Genomic DNA, 21661 nt, shown 5'->3' with positions numbered 1-21661 from the left:
AGTGAAGCATGGAAACTTCTTTAACCAGCTTTCGTTTCTTGCCTCCTATCAACAAATTCATTTAAAGTTAACAGAACAGGGAACTATATTCAATATCTTGTAATAACCTATAACGGAAAAGAATCTGAAAAAGAATATGTATATAACTGAATCACTTTGCTGTACACCTGAAACGTTGCAAATCAACTGTACTTAAATTAAAAAAATTCAAACTCAGTTAATTTTCTCTATTATCTATACAAATAGAGGAGGAAAAGCATAAATAGTCAATGAGAGAATTTTTTTAAGTAGATACTTCTCATTGACAAGGGTATGTTTTTGAATTTTCCTGTATATCCAGATTTGAGAAGAACACTGTGTCAGATCCATTTGTCCATAAAATACATAACTAAACATTTTAAGGCACGAATAAATATTGTGACCTTAAATGATGCTGTTAAGTGTGGGATGACATTCAGTCATGAAGTTATTAAGATCAATTCTGGATCACTTGCAGAACCAGCTTAACAGATCTGTAGAGCACCTAAGGAATTTATTATACTTACACATATTTTAGAATAGAATAACTATAAAATTGAGTAGTCTTCTCTTTAATTTATTGAAAACTGGAGCTTTTTGGCTAAAAGCCAGTATTTTCACTTCCACTAGCTAGTATTGCTTTTACAGGGTCATTTTCCATAAGTAGATTGTGTTTGTGTGTGTGTGTGTGTGTGTGTGTGTGTGTGTGTGTGTGTGTGCGCGCGTGCGCTTAAATCATACTTCTATTTATATGTGATGACATGAAAAGAATAGCTAAACTGGTTTGAGATGCAGATGCTGGGTGGTTGGATGCATGTACTGGGAGCCAAGTGACCTTCCCACTTCCAGCTGTCTAATTTTCTATCAATTTTACCCTCTTAGACTGAATTTAAGCTGCTGTTCATATTCCATGAACCACATGTCAGCCCAGAAAATGGTTTGGGAGGTTGGGAGGCGGGGAGGAGGGGAAAGATTACAGTGAATAAAAAGTTGCCCTTTGAGAATCCGTACTCAGATAAATGAGGTTTAAAATGTATTGCTGGTTTTGTCTGTATTTTCATCAGTGTCCTAAATTAGGAAAAATCTGAGAAGATTGCATGAAGTAAGTGTCATAATTACATATTTCTAGGACAAATAAATCTGTTGGGCTCTTATTGTATGTTGTTAAAGGTGGTACAGGTGTTCCTTACAAGTTCTCTTTGACAATGAAACTGCTTAATTATAGACATTCTTTATTGTTTTTTGTTCATAACAGCTTTCAAAGGCTAACTAGTAATAATAGCTATTATAGATAGAAAAGGGAAAAGCAGTTCCTCTTTATGGAACCCTTTGACATATGTCAGGCCTTTACAAAGTTCTTTATTTATTTTTATTTTCTTTATTTTATTTTTGGGTGCATTAGGTCTTCATTGCTGCGCGCGTGCTCTTCTCTGGTTGTGGCGAGTGGGGGCTACTCTTCGTTGTGGTGGGCGGGCTTCTCATTGTGGTGGCTTCTTTTGTCGCGGAGCACAGGCTCTAGGTGTGCGGGCTCTAGAGCACAGGCTCAGTAGTTGTGGCGCACGGGCTTAGTTGCTCCGCGGCATGTGGGATCTTCCCGGACCAGGGCTCGAACCCGCGTCGCCTGCATTGGCAGGCAGATTCTTAACCACTGCGCCACCAGGGAAGTCCCCCATATACTTTTTAATTTCAGGTTATGTTTAAAAATGGAAGACCTGGTGTTCTGCAAAGATGCTAATGTACATGACCACAGAGAGGGACTGCCTCCCCTAGGTAATTCAGGGAACGTTGTCTGTAATTTTCATGCCAGCAGGAAACTAGTAAGAGTAGTTCGGTTGACAGAGCCATGTCCAAGTGATTCATGAAGCACTGCTTACCCCTACAAGATAAAGTCCATATTCCTAATCCCTGGTAAATAAAAGTGACTTCATTTGCCTGATAATAATTAGCCCTTTTTTTTTAAAAATGGGAATATAACCTAATCTGACCTCCTTTTGTATATATTTTTAAGAATTATTCTGTGACATGATTTGGAAATTAAGATAAATGGAATAGTTGAAAGGGTTTTAAGACTTGAAATCAAAAGACCTGATTTGAATCTTACTGGCTGTAACCTTGGATAAATTGAGGGTTTTTTTTGCACTTCATTTTTCTTATTAATGAAAAGGGCAAAATGGCACTTGCTCTATTTACCTCCCAGAGATGAAAGAAAAAGTGTTTACCTTGGGTAAGACTATCTGTTACAGAGCTGTGATTTTCTAATCTATAAAATGGGAGAGTCTCTTTTAGCTCTAAAATTTTAGATTTTAATTCCTTTTTTGTTTAAGATGATGACAAGAGTTTCTAGGAATGTTTTTCCCTTTGCAGTTCTCATCGTATGAAACATTTTTTTCCCCCTTAACCAGGCAGTTGCAGTGGTGCAGAATGGCAGACCTCAGTCTTGCAGATGCATTAACAGAGCCACCTCCAGAAATTGAGGAAGAGATAAAACGGGACTTTATTGCCACACTGGAGGCAGAGGCCTTTGATGATGTTGTGGGAGAAACTGTTGGAAAAACAGACTATATTCCTCTACTGGATGTTGATGAGAAAACCGGGAATTCGGAGTCAAAGAAGAAACCATGCTCAGACACTAGCCAGGCTGAAGGTAAGTAATTAAGCCAGACTGGATAGATAGGTTCAGAAAGTAGATAAGGGATTACGCTTTGGGTCATAATCTTAGAAACCTTTGAGGAAACTGAACTGAGTTTTGTAGTATAGGCTAGTAACTTTCTCTTTATCTAAATTTCTTGGAAACCAAGGAGGTAGGTTCATTACCCTTCAGTAGAGTATGTGTTCTTGAAGCTGTAGATTACTCTTAACCCTAAAGTTCCTTCTGTAATGTCTCAACGGCTATATAATTTGCCTCTTAATTTCCTAAATTAAACTGTCTGCTGTGCCTATTCTTTGAAAGTAGCTTTGTAAAGTTAGATACTTTAAATTCTGTATTTATACCAAGACAATTTGGAACAGAGTTAGATGCCACCTGTCTTTGAGTGTAATCCTAGGTCAGGATTAAAAAATGGGTTAAACCCTTTCAAAGAGATTTGCTGTCTTTATATATTGCTGGTCAGATTTGCTAACATTTGATTGAGGATTTTTGCATCTATGTGCATGTGGGATATTGGTCTGTTGTTTTCTTGTGAGACCTTTGTCAGGTTTTAGAACTGAGGTCATGCTGACATCATAGAATGAGTTGGGAAGTGTTCCCTCCTATTCTGTTTTCTAGAACAGTTTGTGTCGAATTGATGTTTTTTTCTTTAATGTTTGACAGACTGTCAGTGAAGTCATCTGGATCTGGAGTTTTCTCTGTCAAGTTTTTAACTAGGAATTCAATTCGTTTAAGAGATACAGAACTGTTTTCTATCAAGTTTTCTATCTTTTCAAGTGAGCTTTGGTGTTTTGTATCTTTCAAGGAATTGGTCTGTTTCCTTTAAGTCACTGAATTAATGGAGATAAAATTATAATATTACCTTATTATTTTAATGTCTGTAGGATCTCTTGTCATGTCCTCTCTGTTTTCAATTCCTGCTTATAACTTTTAATATTTCCTTCCTTCTGCTTACTTTTAGTTGATTTGCTCTTTTTCTAGTTTTTTAAGGTGGCAGCTTAGATCATTGATTTGAAACATTTCTTTTCTAAAATAAGCATTTTTTAAAAATTGAGATATACTTGACATAAAACATTAGTTTCAGGTATACAACATAATGATTCAATATTTGTTTTTATTGTGAAATGATGACCACAAGTCTAGTTAACATCCATCACCATATATAGTTATGAATTTTTTTCCTCTTGTGATGAGAATTTCTAATATCTACTCTCTTAGCAACTTTCAAATATAGTACAGTGTTATTAACTATAGACACCATGCCATACATTGTATCCTCAGGACTTATTTATTTTATAACTTTTTAATTTTATTTATTTTGACTCCTTTCACCCATTTGCCCACCCCCCACCTCTGGCAACCACCTAAAATAGGCTTTTTAAAAAAAAATTTACTTATTTATTTTATTTTTGTCTGTGTTGGGTGTTTGTTGCGGTGCACGGGCTTTCTCTAGTTGCGGTGAGCAGGGGCTACTCTTTGTTGCAGTGCGCGGGCTTCTCATTATGCTGGCTTCTCTTGTTGCAGAGCACGGACTCTAGGCACGTGGGCTTCAATAGCTGCAGCATGCAGGCTCAATAGTTGTGGCTCGCGGGCTCTAGAGCTCAGGCTCAGTAGTTGTGGCACACGGGCTTAGTTGCTCTGCGGCACGTGGTATCTTCCCGGACCAGGGCTCGAACCCATGTCCCCTGCATTGGCAGGCACATTCCTAATCACTGAGCTGCCAGGGAAGTCCCTGAATATTTTTTAAAATACTGTTTTAACTCCAACATTGGCTTATTATATATATTTCTTTTAAAAATTGTTTTATATTTGACCTAGAGTTTACTGTGTATGTTAATTTCTTCCAGTTTGCCTTCCAGTAATATTCTACCATTTCATGTATAGTGTAAAATTCCATGCAAAATAGTAAATGTCCAATTCCTCTGTCATTTTTTGTGTTATTGTCATACACATAATTTGACTTATGTTAGTTACCTACCTTGTTACTATTTTTGCTTTAGCTTGTCAATTATCTTTTAGAATGAATAAAAATATGGGAAAAATATACCTTTACTCTAATTTTTAATTAGAGTAATTTTCAAATACCATTTTCAAATACCATTTTCAAATACCATTTGGGGCATTCTTCATTTCTTTGTATAGACCCAAATTTCTGTCTAGCACCATAGTCCTTCTGCCTGAAAAGCTTGTAACACTTCTTCTCTTATAGTACAAACATGCTGAGCAGGGAATTCTCTCAGCTTTGTTTTATTTGAAAAACAAACCTTAAGTTTTGGAAGGTACTTTTTGCTAGGTGTCCTATTCTGTGTTACTTTTTTCTTTCAGTAATTTAAAGGAAAATTAGTTGTCCTACTTGCATAGTTTCCTATGAGAAATCTGTTACAATCTTGATCATTGTTCTCCCCCCACCCCCACCCCCACCCCCACCTTCCAGGCTATCTTTATCTTGGGTTTTTAGCAGTTTGAATGTGTTGTTTAGGTGATATTTTGTTCAGTTTGAATGTGTTGTGTTTAGGTGATATTTTGTTCAGTTTGAATGTGTTGTGTTTAGGTAGTATTTTGTTATTTGTCCTTCTTGGCTTCTCTGAGCTTGATCTGTGCTTTGCCTCTTTCTTTCTCTCTTCTTCTGGGATTCGAGTTACATTTTTGTTAGATTTTTGAGTATTGTCCCACAGTCCTTAGATGCTCTATGTTTCATTTTGGGTACTTTCTTTTCATCTATCTTCAAATTCCCTGATTTTTTTCCTGGTTGCATTGAGTCTAATGATGAGCACTCAGTGGCATTCTTTATCTTTAATATCTTTACTGTTTTTAACTTCTAGCATTTCTGTTTGACTTTTAGAGTTTCCATCTCTCTGCTGAAATTATCCATCTGTTAATGCATATTTCTATCTCTTCCACTATAGACTTTAACACATTAATCATAATTATTTTAAATGTCTGTCCGGTAATTTGAACATCTGGGTCATCTCTCAGTCCGATTATTTTGTCTCTTTACTGTTTTTTTCTGGTACTTTTTATGTGTATCTTAATTTTTGAGTGAATGCTGGACCTCACATGTAAAACAGTAGAGACTGAAATAAAATATTTATGCCTGGAAATGAGTGTATGGTCAGGCCACTCAAGATGGCTGTTCTTTTGCTCTCTGTACATTCCCTTCTCGACCAGTGCCTGCTTCACCTGTACCCTACTCAAGTGCCGGACCTTCCCACACTCTTGCCCCTGCTCCAGCTGTTGATTGTTTTTATCGAAGGGGTAATGAGGGGCGTGCCTCTCTGCTGGTTTCCCTGGTAACTAATGAACCCACCTGACATAATTCTCTTATAACTGGTAATCCGCCCCCCGCCCTCGCCCCGGCCGGCAGTGAAGACTGCCACCATGTCCTGCCTGCTGTCTGCCGCACACGGTGGGGTGTCTCTCCAGGACCTTGCTTCAGCTGTGTAAGGTTCCCCCATCCATTACACCGTTGATGTCTCTGTTGCTGACTCTGGGTTCTTTCTTCGGTTTTAGAGCTGGGCAAGCACAGACCTTGTAGGCCTGCGGGGTACAACCCAACAATGGGCAACTCTCTTCTTTTACTAGTTAATTAATACTTTCAAAGGGTTGAGTCAGTTTAGGCCAGGGCTGAGCTAGGGTTGGGCTTTGTTGTTGCTATGATGGTCTTCAGTGCACTACTGGCTTCAAATTCTTCCATTTCTGGTGCGTAGAGTAGGGACTGAGGTGCTGGAAAGCTTTTCTCAAAAGTTCTTTTCTGGGCTTCCTTGGTTGGCGCAGTGGTTGAGAGTCCGCCGGCTGATGCAGGGGACACGGGTTTGTGCCCCGGTCCGGGAAGATCCCACATGCCACGGAGCGGCTGGGCCCGTGAGCCGTGGCCACTGAGCCTGCGCGTCCGGAGCCTGTTCTCCGCAACGGGAGAGGCCACAACAGTGAGAGGCCTGCGTACCGCAAAAAAAAAAAAAGTTCTTTTCTCAAAGTTCTTGTTCCACTCCCAGCTTTTGGCCCTGCTGTGCACCTGTGCCTCAGGAGGATTTCTCTCCATGCTCTCCCCTCCCTTATCAGAAGAGGGATAGCCTGGTAGTGGGCAGGAGTTTTTTTATTTTTGTTTTTTGGCCTTGGTTTAGGCTCAAGCCTGTGTGCATGCGTCTTGTGGTTGAGTCTTTTTCTCAATCATATTATCCCTCTTACACGGATGGCGTTTTCTAAAGGTATTGGCATAGGATCCTGGGCTAGGATTCTTTCTGGCTCCTCCCCTAGGGTAAGGGGGTTTTCTTGTTAACTTCTTCCCCAGCTGCAGTGGGTCTTCACCCGGGCCCTGGGGCTGACAGGGTTTGATACTCCTCCCCCAGCAGCTTAAAGCTTCTGTTTGCATAGGAGAGAGGAGTCCTAGGGCCCAGGGCTTCTTGCCGTTGCTTTTAGTGGCAGCTTTTTCCAGGTCTGCACCACCTAGAGCAGCTCTCTGGTCCCCCCCCCGCCCCACCCCGCTGCCTCCAGTCTTTCTAACCTGCAAGTGGGTATGAACTGCTTTTGTGTCTGTGGATCCCAGGGGCCCTTTACTCTCATGCTAGCCTTCACTTAGCCTTTAGCAAATCGTTAAACTCTTTAGTTGAATTCTTCTCACCTGCTTGCATGGCAGGTAAGACACAGGAGAACCATTGCTTACCTCCCATATCTGCTTGAGGGGAACGTCTTTCTTTGGATTCCACACTACTTGGTTGCCCTAAAAACCTCAGCTCTCTGGTGAGTTCGTTTTTGTAGTTGAGTTGTTGTAGTTGAGTTCGATTTTGTAGTTGATCTGGGTTTTTTGTTGTTGACTGGGTGGGAGTGACATTTCTTTTGGCTTTCTGTAGCCTGAGTGGAAGAGGAACTCCTGCTTCTTTTATATGTGCTTTATTTGGGGGGTGGAAGGGTAACCACAAATGATCAGGAGAAATATTATTGAGAGTTTAAAATCAAATTATATCCGTATAAATATTTACTCCAAGAAAAAAACGGGATTCGTTAATGGAAAATGGAAATGTCTGTTCTCTTTTAATCCGTAACGGTCAGTGGAGTTATTTGTCCTTTGATTAACCTAAAAGGAACACTTTAGTTGGAAGAAAGAAAATGGTACAAAGTAAATATTTTAATAACTTGAGTCATGACTAAGATACTCTTCCCATCCGCATTAACTTACCCTCATCAGTCATAGGTGGAGGAAGCTTGCTCCTTTTCATTTAAAATCTTCCTTTAGCTGTGCGTGACTCCTACCACCTGGGACTCAGCTTAGGTGGGTGAGGATAATGAGATGGTAGCAGTAGATTTTCTTGTGGTTCATCTTGGGTGATTTGATCTGTGTACCATGAACTTGACCCAAGAGGAGGAGAATTTTTAAGCAACTGTTTTGCTTATAAAAATTATTAAATTTTTCCTGCTGATATTTTTAATATTTGAATAACCTGTAATTAAACTTCTTAACCACTGCGCCACCAGGGAAGCCCCATCACTGGTGCTCTTAATATGATTTTACAACAGGCTAACTTAGGCCAACTACTGGAAATTTATCAACCAGCTTCCTGCATCTAGATACAGAAAGGTTAGTTAAGTGGGTTACACATAATGGAACTCTCTGGGCAATGGTGTTTTTATTTCTTTTAATTATTATACACCTACTGTAATTGCCCTAGCTTTAAAATGAGGGGGAAGGAAAGTGAGACTGCCTTTATGGCACTTAGCACAAAGTAGGAAATGTTGCTTTTTTCCCCCCAAGGTATAGTTCTTGCCCCAAGCCTGGAAAAAATGATTTCTCCAAGAAACTATGGTATTTCAAGTTCACAGTGTGGGTGCTAGGGTTACCTTTTCTGTACTATATACCCTTTCCCATTTTACCCCCATTTAGTTGTGAGTGTACACGTATTTTTCCATAGCATTGCCACCATAAAATACCTAAATAGGGCTTCCCTGGTGGCGCAGTGGTTGAGAGTCCGCCTGCTGATGCAGGGGACGCGGGTTTGTGCCCCGGTCCGGGAAGATCCCACATGCCGCAGAGCGCCTGGGCCCGTGTGCCATGGCTGCTGAGCCTGCGCATCCGGGTCCTGTGCTCCGCAACGGGAGAGGCCATAACAGTGAGAGACCCACGTACCGCAAAAAAAAAAAAAAAAAAAAATCCTAAATAGCCAAATACCTAGAAATGAAACTGTTTTTCAACTTCTTCTAAAATGCCTGTCTCCTTGGGAAACAATTCTCAAGATACTTTTTCAGAACATATGTATTACTTTTTTTTTCCTTCAAAAATGCTATCTTCCCAGTACTGTTCATTATCAGCTCTGTATGGCTCTGTTTTCAAGGCTAGGAAGACAAAAGACAGAAGCTTTCTCTTAGATGTAACAATATAACTTCTGTCACTCTTGTTCATTCAAAACAGTGTCACAGATGTTTGAATGAACATCTAATACATTGTTGACCCTTAAACATAAATAGTTGGCAAATTTGTGGGTAAGCCACTTAATTTTTCTGTATTCCATGTGCTTATATAGAGCACTTACGATATTGAGAGGATACTTACTCCCCAACATTCCAGGAGGTTTTTGAGGCTAAGAATTTATTTCTATAGAATGTTTTAATCTTAGGACAGTGGTTCTTGAAGTGTGGTTCTTGGACCAGCGGTATCACTTGGGACCTTGTTCAAAATGCAATTCTTAGGCAAACGCTGGGGATAGGACTCAACAATTGGCTTTTTTTTTTTAATTTATATTTATTTATTTATTTATTTATGACTGCGTTGGTTCTTCATTGCTGCATACTGGCTTTCTCTAATTTGGGAGAGCAGGGGGCTACTCTTGGTTGCTGTGCACAGGCTTCTCATCGCGGTGACTTCTCTTGTTGCGGAGCTCGGGCTCTAGGCATGTGGGCTTCAGTAGTTGTGGCACGTGGGCTCAGTAGTTGTGGCGCGTGGGCTCTAGAGTGCAGGCTCCCTAGTTATGGTGCTTGGGCTTAGTTGCTCTGCGGCATGTGGGATCTTCCTGGACCAGGGCTCGAACGGGCGTCCCCTGCGTTGGCAGGTGGATTCTTAACCACTGAGCCACCAGGGAAGTCCCAGCAATCTGTTTTTTAAACAAGCCCTTGCAAGTGACTTGGATGCAGGTCCATGACTGAGAAACTTTGATCCTGGAGAAAGGGCCTAAGTATGTCCTGGGAAGGATGATAACTAGATACTACAGAACTTTTCCTTGTTCAACTGACTGGGGCTTTCTGTTGTGGAGTTTTGTAACTACCTTCATTGGCCACCAGAGGGCGATGTTGGCACAGGCCTGACTTTTACACAAGAAGGAGGCCATGCATTGAGACAATGCTGAATCCTCCCCATTTTGCCCAAAGCGCACTCGCTGTGTCTCTTCTTCACAGCACACATGCCCTCTCACCTTCTTCCTACTTCCCTTCTCTGCCAAATTGATTTGCCATCAGTGGGACTCTGAAATCCCACTGCTGAGAAAGAGAAGAGATCGCAGGAGAAGAGATTAAGAAAACAAAGTAAATTTCAATATCCTTATATCTCAGAGCATGTGATTAGTTTAAAAAACTTGTGTTGTTTTCAGTGCTGTATGTATTTAGCTGAGAAAGTTTTCACTTCATGAAATGGGAGTCTGTCCTCTGGGATATCAGAAAGAAGACAGTATAGCACCTTTCGAATGAGGACGTACCCTACTGGGTATGTCCAGTAGGGTACGTCTAATCATTTCCCATGATTAGAGCCCAAGCCTTATCTCCAGAGAAGTATGCAAAGCTTTTTCATACTCTAAAACCTAATTGTTTTTATGTTGTAATGTTTTTATTCTTCTCTTCTGAGCTTAGATTTTGAGATCGTTAGGTGTTATGTGTTATATGTTAGGTGTTATATGTTAATATGTTATATTCTACCATAGTTTCAAAACTATGGTAGAATCTCCGTCTCCCTTTTATTTTCTTCTAATCTCCTTGTGTTGCTTTTATTTTATTCTGGTAAATTGCTTATTTCTTAGTCTTGTAGTTATTGCCTAGTCTGGTAATGTCATTTAAATGAGTTTTTTTTTTTTTTTTTTTTTTGGTATGTGGGCCTCTCACTGCTGCGGCCTCTCCCGTTGCGGAGCGCGGGCTCAGTGGCCATGGCTCACGGGCCCAGCCGCTCTGCGGCATGTGGGATCTTCCCGGACCGGGGCACGAACCCGCGTCCCCTGCATCAGCAGGAGGACTCTCAACCACTGCGCCACCAGGGAAGCCCTAAATGAGTTTTATATAAGGCAAAAGTAAATTAATTTCAGTGTTCTCTTGAGGTTACTCTGTAGTTTAGTGATCAGTCTACAGTCAACAATCTATAATTGTTTTCTAGGTAGGTCAATATAGTTGATCAATCTACAGTTAAACAACAATGAGAATAATAATAGTTAACATGTACTTAACACTGTGCAGTTGCCACGGTGCTGCCTCCAGTGTTATTGTGTTTAGTCCTCTTGGTGACCATGGGAAGTAGATATTATCCCGTCTTTCAGGTGAGGCTATTCAGGCTTAGGGAGCACAAGGAAATTGCATTTGATCATTAGTTTATAGTGACAGAACCACAACCTGAACCCAGATCTTATGATTTTTAAACCCCATGTTCTTTCTGTGAACCCTTACCATCTTCATGAATGCATGCTTTCTGATTGATTTAATGTCTCATAGATAACTATTTTTCAAAACTAAAGGTTCACTTATTTAGATCAAAAGGCAGAATTATTAGACCTATAAACATTATGTTCAGGAAATGTAAATGAGAGTCTTATTTACATAAAGAGCATGTACTTGAGGACTCTGCTACTAATTCATATGAATTTATAAAATCTTCCGCTTTCCTAGACAGCTATTTCACATCTTCTCTCTGTTCAAACCTCCAGCACTTGCTTTCCTGTTCATATACTCAGTTGATGACTTTTAGAACAGATAATCAGTAAACTCAATCAAGAGAGTTTATGCATCCCCCCATCTCCTAAACTACTTTTATCTGTGCCCTTTACTCTGCTATTACTTTTATTGTCATGAGTGAACTGCTCATGCTCTCACTCAAGGGTACTGCTATAGCAATTGTCTCTTCTGTCTCCTGCATCATCAGTTCCTCTCTTCAGCTGGGCCATTCATCAGCATCAAACATACCATAATTTTTTCCTTCATAAAAAATCCTATCTCAATCTATGTCCAGCTCATTTACTTTCTTTTATTCTGCTCCTTCTTTGAAAAAGGTGTATCTACTCCCTAATCCCAATTCCTTTCCTCTCATTCTCTCTTCTTTTTAAAAGAAATATTTATTTATTTATTTGGTTTTGCTGGGTCTTAGTTGCGGCTCGCCAGCTCCTTAGTTGTGGCATACGAACTCTTAGTTGTGGCATGCATGTGGGATCTAGTTCCCTGACCAGGGATTGAACCTGGGTCGCCTGCATTGGGAACGCGGAGTCTTAACCACTGCACCACCAGGGAAGCTCCCCTTTCATTCTCTCTTGAACCCACTCCCATCCGACTTTAACCCACACCATGTCACCCAACTGCTCCTTTGAAGGTATAAGACTTTACATTGCCAAGGATGAATCCAGGATGACTCAAGGTTTTGGCCTGAGCAACCAAAAGGAAGGAATTGTCATCTTGTGAGATTGGGAAGGCTGTAGAAGGAGTAGATTTTGAGGGAAAGGTTAAGAATTTTAGCTTATCTGATAGCGGAGAAGATACCTAGTCAAGAGCAATAGGCAGCTAGGTAAAAGAATCTCTAATTGAGAGGAGAGTGCTGGGCTAAAGATACACATGTGGAGGTTGATGATAAAGCATTGGCTAAAGGTGGTCTTCTACAAAAAATCCTTTACGAATGGGTTTAGATGTAATCTTCCAAGGACATTCCCTGACTTCCCTCTCCCATCTTCTCCCACAACCCCCTTTATCTTTTCGTCTTCCCTTTGGTAAGTGCCTTTCTTCCCTGAACCTTCCTTTCTCATGGCACTTGTAAGGTCATAGTTAAGCTATTTGTTGTCTCACACTTAAGCTACTCTAGAGTAGGGATAGTGTTTTGTTTATTTTTATATTCCTGCAGAATGACACATTTTAGGAAAAGCAAAGAGGCACAGAATAGTTCAAAGTGTACCAGCAACCTCAAGTTGCTCAGTGATAAGAAACCAGAGGTCAAAATGACAAGTGAGACAAGTGACAGGGTGGAACATGGAGAAGCACATCCAGTGACATCATGCAGAGTCTCACAGTCTGTGGGGAGATAAGGTAGGACTCGGAAACTTGGTCAGATATGCATTAAAGAGAGATTACTGCTTTTGGCACATGGTAGATATACAATCATTGCTCATTAAACTGAATTGAAGTCATTTTATCTGTTATTGAACTAGAATCATTTTGTTCAGGTTTGGGTTATGTTAATGTGCAGACTAGCAAGTAATGAATGTCTGCAAACTAAAGTGGTAGGTCTTGGGACTTCCCTGGTGGCGCAGTGGTTAAGAATCTGCCTGCCAATGCTCAACATCACTAATTATTAGAGAAATGAAAATCAGAACTACAATGAGGTATCACCTCACACCGGTCAGAATGGCCATCATCAAAAAATCTACAAACAATAAATGCTGGAGAGGGTGTGGAGAAAAGGGAACCCTCTTGCCCTGTTGGTGGGAATGTAAATTGATACAGCCATTATGGAGATCAGTATGGAGATTCCTTAAAAAACTAAAAATAGAACTACCATATGACCTAGCAATCCCACTACTGGGCATATACCCTGAGAAAACCATAATTCAAAAAGAGTCGTGTTAAAAAAAAAAAAAAAAAAAAAAGAGTCGTGTACCACAGTGTTCATTGCAGCTCTATTTACAATAGCCAGGACATGGAAGCAACCTAAGTGCCCAACGACAGATGAATGGATAAAGAACATATGGCACATATAGACAATGGAATATTACTCAGCCATAAAAAGAAACGAAATTGAGTTATTTGTAGTGAGGAGGATTGTCCTAGAGTCTGTCATACAGAGTGAAGTAAATCAGAAAGAGAAAGACAAATACCACATGCTAACACATATATATGGAATCTAAAAAAAAAAAAGGTTCTGATGAACCTAGGGGCAGGACGGGAATAAAGACACAGATGTAGAGAATGGACATGAGGACACGGGTAGGGGTAAGGGTAAGCTGGGATGTAGTGAGAGAGTGGCATTGACATATATACACTACCAAATGTAAGATAGATAGCTAGTGGGAAGCAACTGCATAGCACAGGGAGATCAGCTTGGAGCTTTGTGATCACCTAGAGGGGTGACATAGGAAGGGTGGGAGGGAAATGCAGGAGGGAGGGGATATGGGGATATATAGCTGATTCACTTTGTAATACTGCAGAAACTAACACAACATTGTAAAGCAATTATACTCTAATACCGATGTTAAAAAAAAAAAATCCGCCTGCTAATGCAGGGGACATGGGTTCGATCCCTGGTCTGGGAAGATCCCACATGCCACGAAACAGCTAAGCCCGTGCACCACAACTACTGAGCCTGCGCTCTAGAGCCCATGAGCCACAACTACTGAAGCCCGCGTGCCTAGAGCCTGTGCTGTACAACAAGGGAAGCCACCGCAATGAGAAGCCCGCGTACCACAACAAAGAGTAGCACCCACTCGCCGCAGCTAGAGAAAGCCCGTGCACAGCAACGAAGACCCAATGCAACCAAAGATAGGTAGATAGATAAAAAATAAATAAAAAGTGGTCTGCATCAAAAAAAAAAACTTAAATTTTAATTTAAAAAGTTTTTGTAACCAAAGGCTCCTAAGCATTAACTTGGTCCAGAGAAGATTTATCATCGCAATTATCGGTACTAGTAGTACCCAGTTGATCACAGGGTTTTTTTTGACAAATTATTAACAACCATAAAAGTTGAATCTGATTGGAAATGTTTTTCTAACGAGATTATGGGGGCTATTATTTTCCTTGATTAGACCATAAATCTGGATATCTATTTTTTGTTAGGATGGATGGAAAGGTTTTAACAATATTTAGTCCTATTGTTTTTATAGATAATAATAGCCAAAAAACCTTATTCACTCAGCTAAGTATGTGGGAATGGAAGCTTTATTATGGTAATGTCTAAATCTTTGAGTTACATGCTAAGCATTCCGTAACTCAGTATTATTAAACATTATGACCTCTTTGAATTCTGGAAAAGCAAAGAATTGAAAACTACCTAACCTGGAAAGGATTTGTTAGTCATTAGATAATTCAGTTTGTTTAGGGGTTTGCTTTTGTTTCACAGATGTGTGATATTTTCTTTCATCTGTATGAGGAAAATGACATATTTCTTTTTAAAAGTCTCGTATTTGCCGTATCAACATTGTTTCGCTGGGTGACATTTATTCTCTTTGAACGTGATGCCTTTCTTTTTTGGTAGTAGTTTTCCTCAGTTATTTGGCAATGCTTGAGATTCCCTGTGATAACATGACTGTTTTCTACCACCTGCCTCTGGCAGGGGTGTGACAGTGCTGCCAGGTGTGGTGTGGGGCTCCCCCGCAACTCCTCTGGGTATCACCTTTCACCCGTTGGCTTCCTCTTGTGCCAAAGCATTCAGTCTCTGTTCCCATCTTGGGTTTGGCACAAAGGTGACTATTGTGGGGTGAGGGAAGGAAAGCATGGGGGAAATGGGGACTGACCTGACAGATTTTAACTGAGTCCCATCATCGCTGCTGTCTCTAAGCCTGGAGTACCTTGGAGTCCTGTTTTCCTATGCCTTCTTTGGGCTGGGGTTTCTCCTTAGTGTGGTCTATCTGCTTCATTTTCTTGGATATTCCTTGTAATTTCTGTTCCACTGGGGGAGGGGTACCCTTCTTGATTTCTAGATCTTTTATTAATTTTTTTAGCAGTCTTTCCTGCTGCTTCTAACTGCTTGTGATAGTATGTTGAAGCTGGCCTGTGTGCTTCAGTTGGCTATCTATCCACTATTTAAGGTGCTCAGTTAAAACAGGACTTTACCAGTGGTGTTTGGTATATTTTTTTCCCCACACCTTTTCTGATTATTTATGTGTGTTGTATGTCTTTTTGTGAACTACATACCTAAAATGGATTCCTTTTTTTTTTAACATCTTTATTGGAGTATAATTGCTTTACAAAATTGTGTTAGTTTCTGCTGTATAACAAAGTGAATCAGCTATACATATACATATATCCCCATATGTCCTCCCTCTTGTGTCTCCCTCCCACCCTCCTTATCCCACCCCTCTAGGTGGTTGCACAGTACCGGGCTGATCTCCCTGTGCTGTGCAGCAGCTTCCCACTAGCTATCTATCTTACATTTGGTAGTGTATATATGTCATTGTTACTCTATCACTTTGTCCCAGCTTACCCTTCCCCCTCCCCGTGTCCTCAAGTCCATTCTCTACCTCTGCATCTTTATTCCTGTCCTGCCCCTAGGTTCATGAGAACCATTTTTTTTTTTTAGATTCCATATATATGTGTTAGCATATGGTATTTGTTTTTCTCTTTTTGACTTACTTCACTCTGTATGACAGACTCTAGGTCCATCCACCTCACTACAAATAACTCATTTTCGTTTCTTTTTATGACTGAGTAATATCCCATTGTATATATGTGCCACATCTTCTTTATCCATTCGTCTGTCGATGGACACTTAGGTTGCTTCCATGTCCTGGCTATTGTAAATAGTGCTTCAGTGAACATTGTGGTACATGACTCTTTTTGAATTACGGTTTTCTCAGGGTATATGCCCAGTAGTGGGATTGCTGGGTCATATGGTAGTTCTATTTTTAGTTTTTTAAGGAATCTCCATACTGTTCTCCATAGTGGCTGTATCAATTTACATTCCCACCAACAGGGCAAGAGGGTTCCCTTTTCTCCACACCCTCTCCAGCACCTAAAATGGATTCTTGAGTTAAGCTGGTATTTCAAAATTTGATAGACTGCCAGATTTTCTCATGAAAACGTTGTTTCAATTTATATTCCTCCAGTGGAGTATGAGATTACCCATTTTCCTACACCTTTGCCAACACAGGCTATTATCAAATTTTAAAAAAGATTTTATCACTCTCATGGCCAGAAGACGGTATCATTTTTGTAATTCTCATTTTCCTATAGTCTGCATTTTATTTTATTTTTTTGCAATTTGCATTTTCATCTGAGGCAGAGTTTTGAAAATATGCATTCTTTCTTGAGCTAGGAAGAATAAATTTTATAAGCTTACTGTGTGAGGGTAAAAGGGAATTTATTTATGCCAAATATGTTCTAGCTCATATTTGTTCTATCTCTGGATAAGTAAAACAATATGTGAAGCCCTAGCATGGTGCATACTGGGTATTTAATAAAAGTCTGTTATCTTTCATTCCTTTATTTTCCTCCTCTTCTTCCAGTTAGTTGATATTTTCTTTTCAGTCTGCCTTGTTCTTTTTTTTTTTTTTTTCCCGGTACGCGGGCCTCTCACCACTGTGGCCTCTCCCGTTGCGGAGCACAGGCTCCGGACGCACAGGCTCAGCGGCCATGGCTCACGGGCCCAGCCGCTCCGTGGCATGTGGGATCTTCCCGGACCGGGGAGCGAACCTGTGTCCCCTGCATCGGCAGGCGGACTCTCAACCACGGCGCCACCAGGGAAGCCCCTGCCTTCTTCTTTTAGGTTGTTCTCTTTAGTTGTTCCTCTGTTACCTGAGATTACAGAATGAATGATCTTTTCATTGAGTTTGTATGAAAGATTTCTGCCTTGGATTTGTGAGACCCAGAAGCTTGGACATTGTAGTTTGCTGTCTTCCAAAGTAAAATCTTGCATTTTATACTTTAGTAGCATATGTTCTAGATTTTTACTTGTCTTATGAAAAATATGTCTTTGAGGTTTTTTTTTTTCCTACTAATCTTAGGGAACTAAGCATTATTTGACTTAGTTCCCTAATCTTTTAAAAAATTAATTAATTAATTAATTTATTTTTGGCAGCATTGGGTCTTTGTTGCTGTGCGCGGGCTTTCTCTGGTTGCAGAGAGTGGGGGCTACTCTTCGTTGCAGTGCATAGGCTTCTCATTGTGGTGGCTTCTCTTGTTGTGGAGCATGGGCTCTAGGCATGCGGGCTTCAGTAGTTGTGGCTCGCGGGCTCTAGAAGTACAGGCTCAGTAGTTGTGGCGCACAGGCTTAGTTGCTCCACGGCATGTGGGATCTTCCCTTACCAGAGCTCGAGCCCATGTCCCCTGCATTGGCAGGCAGATTCTTAACCACCATGCCACCAGGGAAATCCCTGTGAGGTTGTTAAGTAAGAGTGATTTGTAGGAACCTCTTGGGTTGGCAGGCTGACTGCAGACCTAGGCAGGTTGCTGAAATGTTAGATATCGTCAGAGCCTTTCAGAAAAGGTTATATGTCCTCAAATTGATCTATACAGTCAGTGCAGTCAAGATCCCATCAGGATTTTTTTGTATAAATCAACAACTGATTCTAAAACTTATATGGAAAAGCAAAGACACTAAAATATAACCAAGACAATTTTGGAAAAGACCTAATTTGCATGACTTGTGTGACATCATTTCAAGACTTTATACAAATACAGTAATCCAGACATTGTGGTACTGGCAAAATGGATAGATTTATAGTTTGGTGGAACAGGAGAGTCCAGAAACAGACCTACACATAATATGGTCAGTTGATTTTCAAGAAAGGTGCAAAGGAATCAGTGGAGTAAAGGAGTAATTAGATGTCAATGTACAAAAATATGAATATAGACCCATATCTTATACCACGTAAAAAATTTAACTCCAAATGTATCATAGACCTCAATGGGAAACCTAAATGAAAACTATAAAACTTCTAGAGGAAAACATAGGAGAAAATCCTGTGACCTTGGGTTAGGCAGAAATTTCTTAGATATTCCACCAAAAGCATGGAAGCATGAAGGAAAAAATGATAAATTAGATTTTATCAAAATCAAAAGCTTTTGCTGTTCAAAAGACAGTTAAGAAAACAAAAATACATTTCTTCGATGTATTTTCTTGGAAAATACATTTATGGGAGAAAATATTTGCAAAACTCATCTGATAAGGATTGGTATTCAGAACAATAAAGAATCTTCAGGGCTTCCCTGGTGGCGCAGTGGTTGAAAGTCCGCCTGCCGATGCAGGGGACACGGGTTCGTGCCCCGGTCCAGGAAGATCCCACATACTGCGGAGCGGCTGGGCCCGTAAGCCATGGCTGCTGAGCCTGTGCGTCCGGAGCCTGTTCTCTGCAACAGGAGAGGCCACAACAGTGAGAGGCCCGCATACCGCAAAAAAAAAAAAAAGAATCTTCAAAATTCAATAATAAGAAAATACACAACCCAATTTAAAAAATAGTCCAAAAAATTTGACTGTTCAATTCACCAAAGAAAATAAAAGAATAGCAAGTAAACAGGTGAAAAGTTGCTCAACATCCTTAGTTATTAGGAAATAAGATACAACTATAATCTATAAGGATAGCTTTAAAAAAAAAAAAAAAAGCCCACTGCTTCCAGAAGTGCTGCTGGTGACTTCCAGGTAATCCTCATGTACAGGAGCAGTGATGGTGCCCTGGACTTTCTACATGGGTTGTTTTTGGTTTTTTTTTTAATATTTATTTATTTGGCTGTGTTGCAGCATGCGGGATCTTTCGTTGCAGTGCGCGGGCTTCTCTCTAGTTGTGGCACTCAGGCTCCAGAGCTCACGGGCTCTCTAGTTGTGGCGCGTGGGCTTTAGTTGTCCCGTGGCATGTGGGATCCTGGTTCTCCGACCAGGGATTGAACTCGGATCCCCTGCATTGGAAGGTGGATTCTCTACCACTGGACCACCAGGGAAGTCCCACGTGGGGGTTGTTTTAAACGGCTCTGTGTCCTTGGACCATTTGGTTTGAATCACAGGTTCTAAACCTGTGGTGCTTCATGATGGTTTTATTGAGTATAATAGTAACCTCTGACAGTGTACAGAGCAGGAAAGACTTAGACTTGTTATTAGGAAAGCTTCTCCTGTAGTCGTGGTGCTTATCAGAGTTTGGATGCCATAGAAATCAGTGACTCAGTTCTGTTCTGTGTCTCTGGATTTCCTTTTATTGGATCTTTAAATTTTGGACAGATTTTATCTGCTTTAAGCTAATGCTATGAAGAGTGACAAAAATTCTACTAGTTAGACAGTAGTTGCATCTGTTTTTCATTTTTCTATCTGTCACAGTGGGTAATTATTCTTTGTGCTCATTGCAGGTACTTCATCTTCTCAAGCAACAGTGCTTGCCAACGGTGACCACGGAATAGAAGGGAATGATGCCACTGGTAAGTGATTCCCAGGAATCCCCAAATGTGTGGGTGAAACAGTCACAGTAAACACCTTGATCAGCTCCTTTGAGGAGGATTGTTAGTGGAAGCATATGGATTATTTCTAAGGGTACTCTTGTTCTTGGTGGTTGTATTTAAACCCAGGGCATCTGCCTCATAACATTTCCAACAATGGAAAGAGAGAATTTCATTTGATATTTCTTGAATATCTTTTGTAGTTGTACCACATAGGAGCTGGATCAGTCTTAACAATATGCTTTTGTTGCAGAATGACCAAAAAAAATGTTATAATGGAGTCCTTTGGCTGCTACAGTTCTTTGGGCAGGTCTCATCCCTGAATGCATACTGTACTCAGTTTGCTTTCCATGGCTCAATGTTAGGAAACTTGTGAGCTAGAAATTAAAAGTTCTTTACTTTCTGTTGTGCCCTCAGTCTGTTTTTCCTTTATTTTTCCCTTAACTGTTACTTTTGAAATCTGTCTCTGATGCCTAGCCCATTACCAGGGCTAGCACTGAGTTCCTGTGGGTTCCCCCAGTGTATTTGAAGTGAGCAAAATTCTTGAAGCAGTAGCAGGGTCCGTAGGGATGTACAGTACTATGTAAATCTGTGTTTAGGTAGCTGATATGAGAGCCATGTTGAATTTTAAAAAATAACTGAACTTAATTAGCTTAAGTGCACAATCAGGCTGACGCTGTTGACCCAACTGAAAAGACTTTTAACTGGGCATAACGTTTGCTTCACATTACTGCAGGGAGGCAAGTGCTAGCCATGTCTGTGTTCCTCTTCTTGCACGCATACCTTAGCCTTGAGAAGCCTTTCCTTGAGCTACCATAGGATTTCTTGGTTTCTAAGGCTTCCAAAAAGCCTTCTGTTAGCACTAGCAGTTATTCCAGGATTTACTCTTTATTCTGTGACCTTTAGAAATGTTGTATACATCTTTGTATGTTAGGTTTACTGATGACTAGGTTCTATTAGTTGTGAATGTTAGTTTTACCCAGTGACAATAAATCCTTATTAGCAACTCATTAATTAGGAACTCTTCAAAAGCTAGAAACAACCTGAAGTGCGACCTTATTTATCTTCCAGTTTTGTGAACTGAAAGTTTTTTGTTTTTTTGATAATCTTAGTTCGTATGTAGTGTTGACTGTTTCTGTGTCTGCTTTGAAAACAAAGGTCTATATAATTTTGGTTTTAAGAACATATTTGTAGAAATATCCCCATGATTAAAGGAGAAGCTTGAACACAAACTTTTAAAAAATGAATAAATTCAGCTTTCTTTAATGAGGAGGCAGTGCTAGGGGAAGGAAAGGATTGAAGGGATTGATTTGGTTAGCCATTTGGAAGAATGAATGCCATTTTCATCCGGGAAGGAAATGACTACCACACTAGAGTAGGTTTCTTCTCCAGCAGGATGTCAGGTCTGACCAGAGGAGACTCAGACTTTATGTAGCAATTGTTTCCCACTGCCACAGCTTAATTGTGCAGGAAAAAAGAACAGGAAGTACATGCAGCCTGGCCCTTACTGTTTGAAGACTTCAGTTCTCTGGCTGCAAAAAAGAGCCCAGCTGTTTATGAACTGCCCAGTGCCATTATGAGAGCAGGTCTTTCTGCTCTTGGACACCTCTCCACCACTGTGTAGAATATAGTTTGCACACCTGGGGAGATGTTGTGTTCTCAACCTGACCTCTTGACTATATTAAAACAGGTGCTTTACTGAAAATA

At 40.4% G+C, this 21661-nt stretch overlaps 1 protein-coding gene across 13 annotated transcripts in view; it reads left to right on the top strand.

Moving 5' to 3' along the window:
* Positions 1–21661, top strand: part of LOC307192700 (microtubule-associated protein 4-like) — a 169630-nt gene that overhangs the window by 57536 nt on the left and 90433 nt on the right. For all 13 annotated transcript variants that reach the window (XM_079933961.1, XM_079933970.1, XM_079933960.1 and 10 more), the window contains exons 2-3: positions 2421–2662; positions 19868–19936. In XM_079933961.1, the coding sequence (XP_079790087.1) occupies positions 2440–2662; positions 19868–19936 (292 nt within the window). In that variant the 5' untranslated portion in view covers positions 2421–2439. The remainder of the gene's footprint in view (positions 1–2420; positions 2663–19867; positions 19937–21661) is intronic.

This window comes from Stenella coeruleoalba (assembly GCF_951394435.1).
Source record: "Stenella coeruleoalba genome assembly, chromosome: 10".
NCBI classification, from domain to species: Eukaryota; Metazoa; Chordata; class Mammalia; order Artiodactyla; family Delphinidae; genus Stenella; species Stenella coeruleoalba.
The sequence above is the reverse complement of the archived record's forward strand: the minus strand, read 5'-3'. Positions and strand labels throughout refer to the sequence as shown.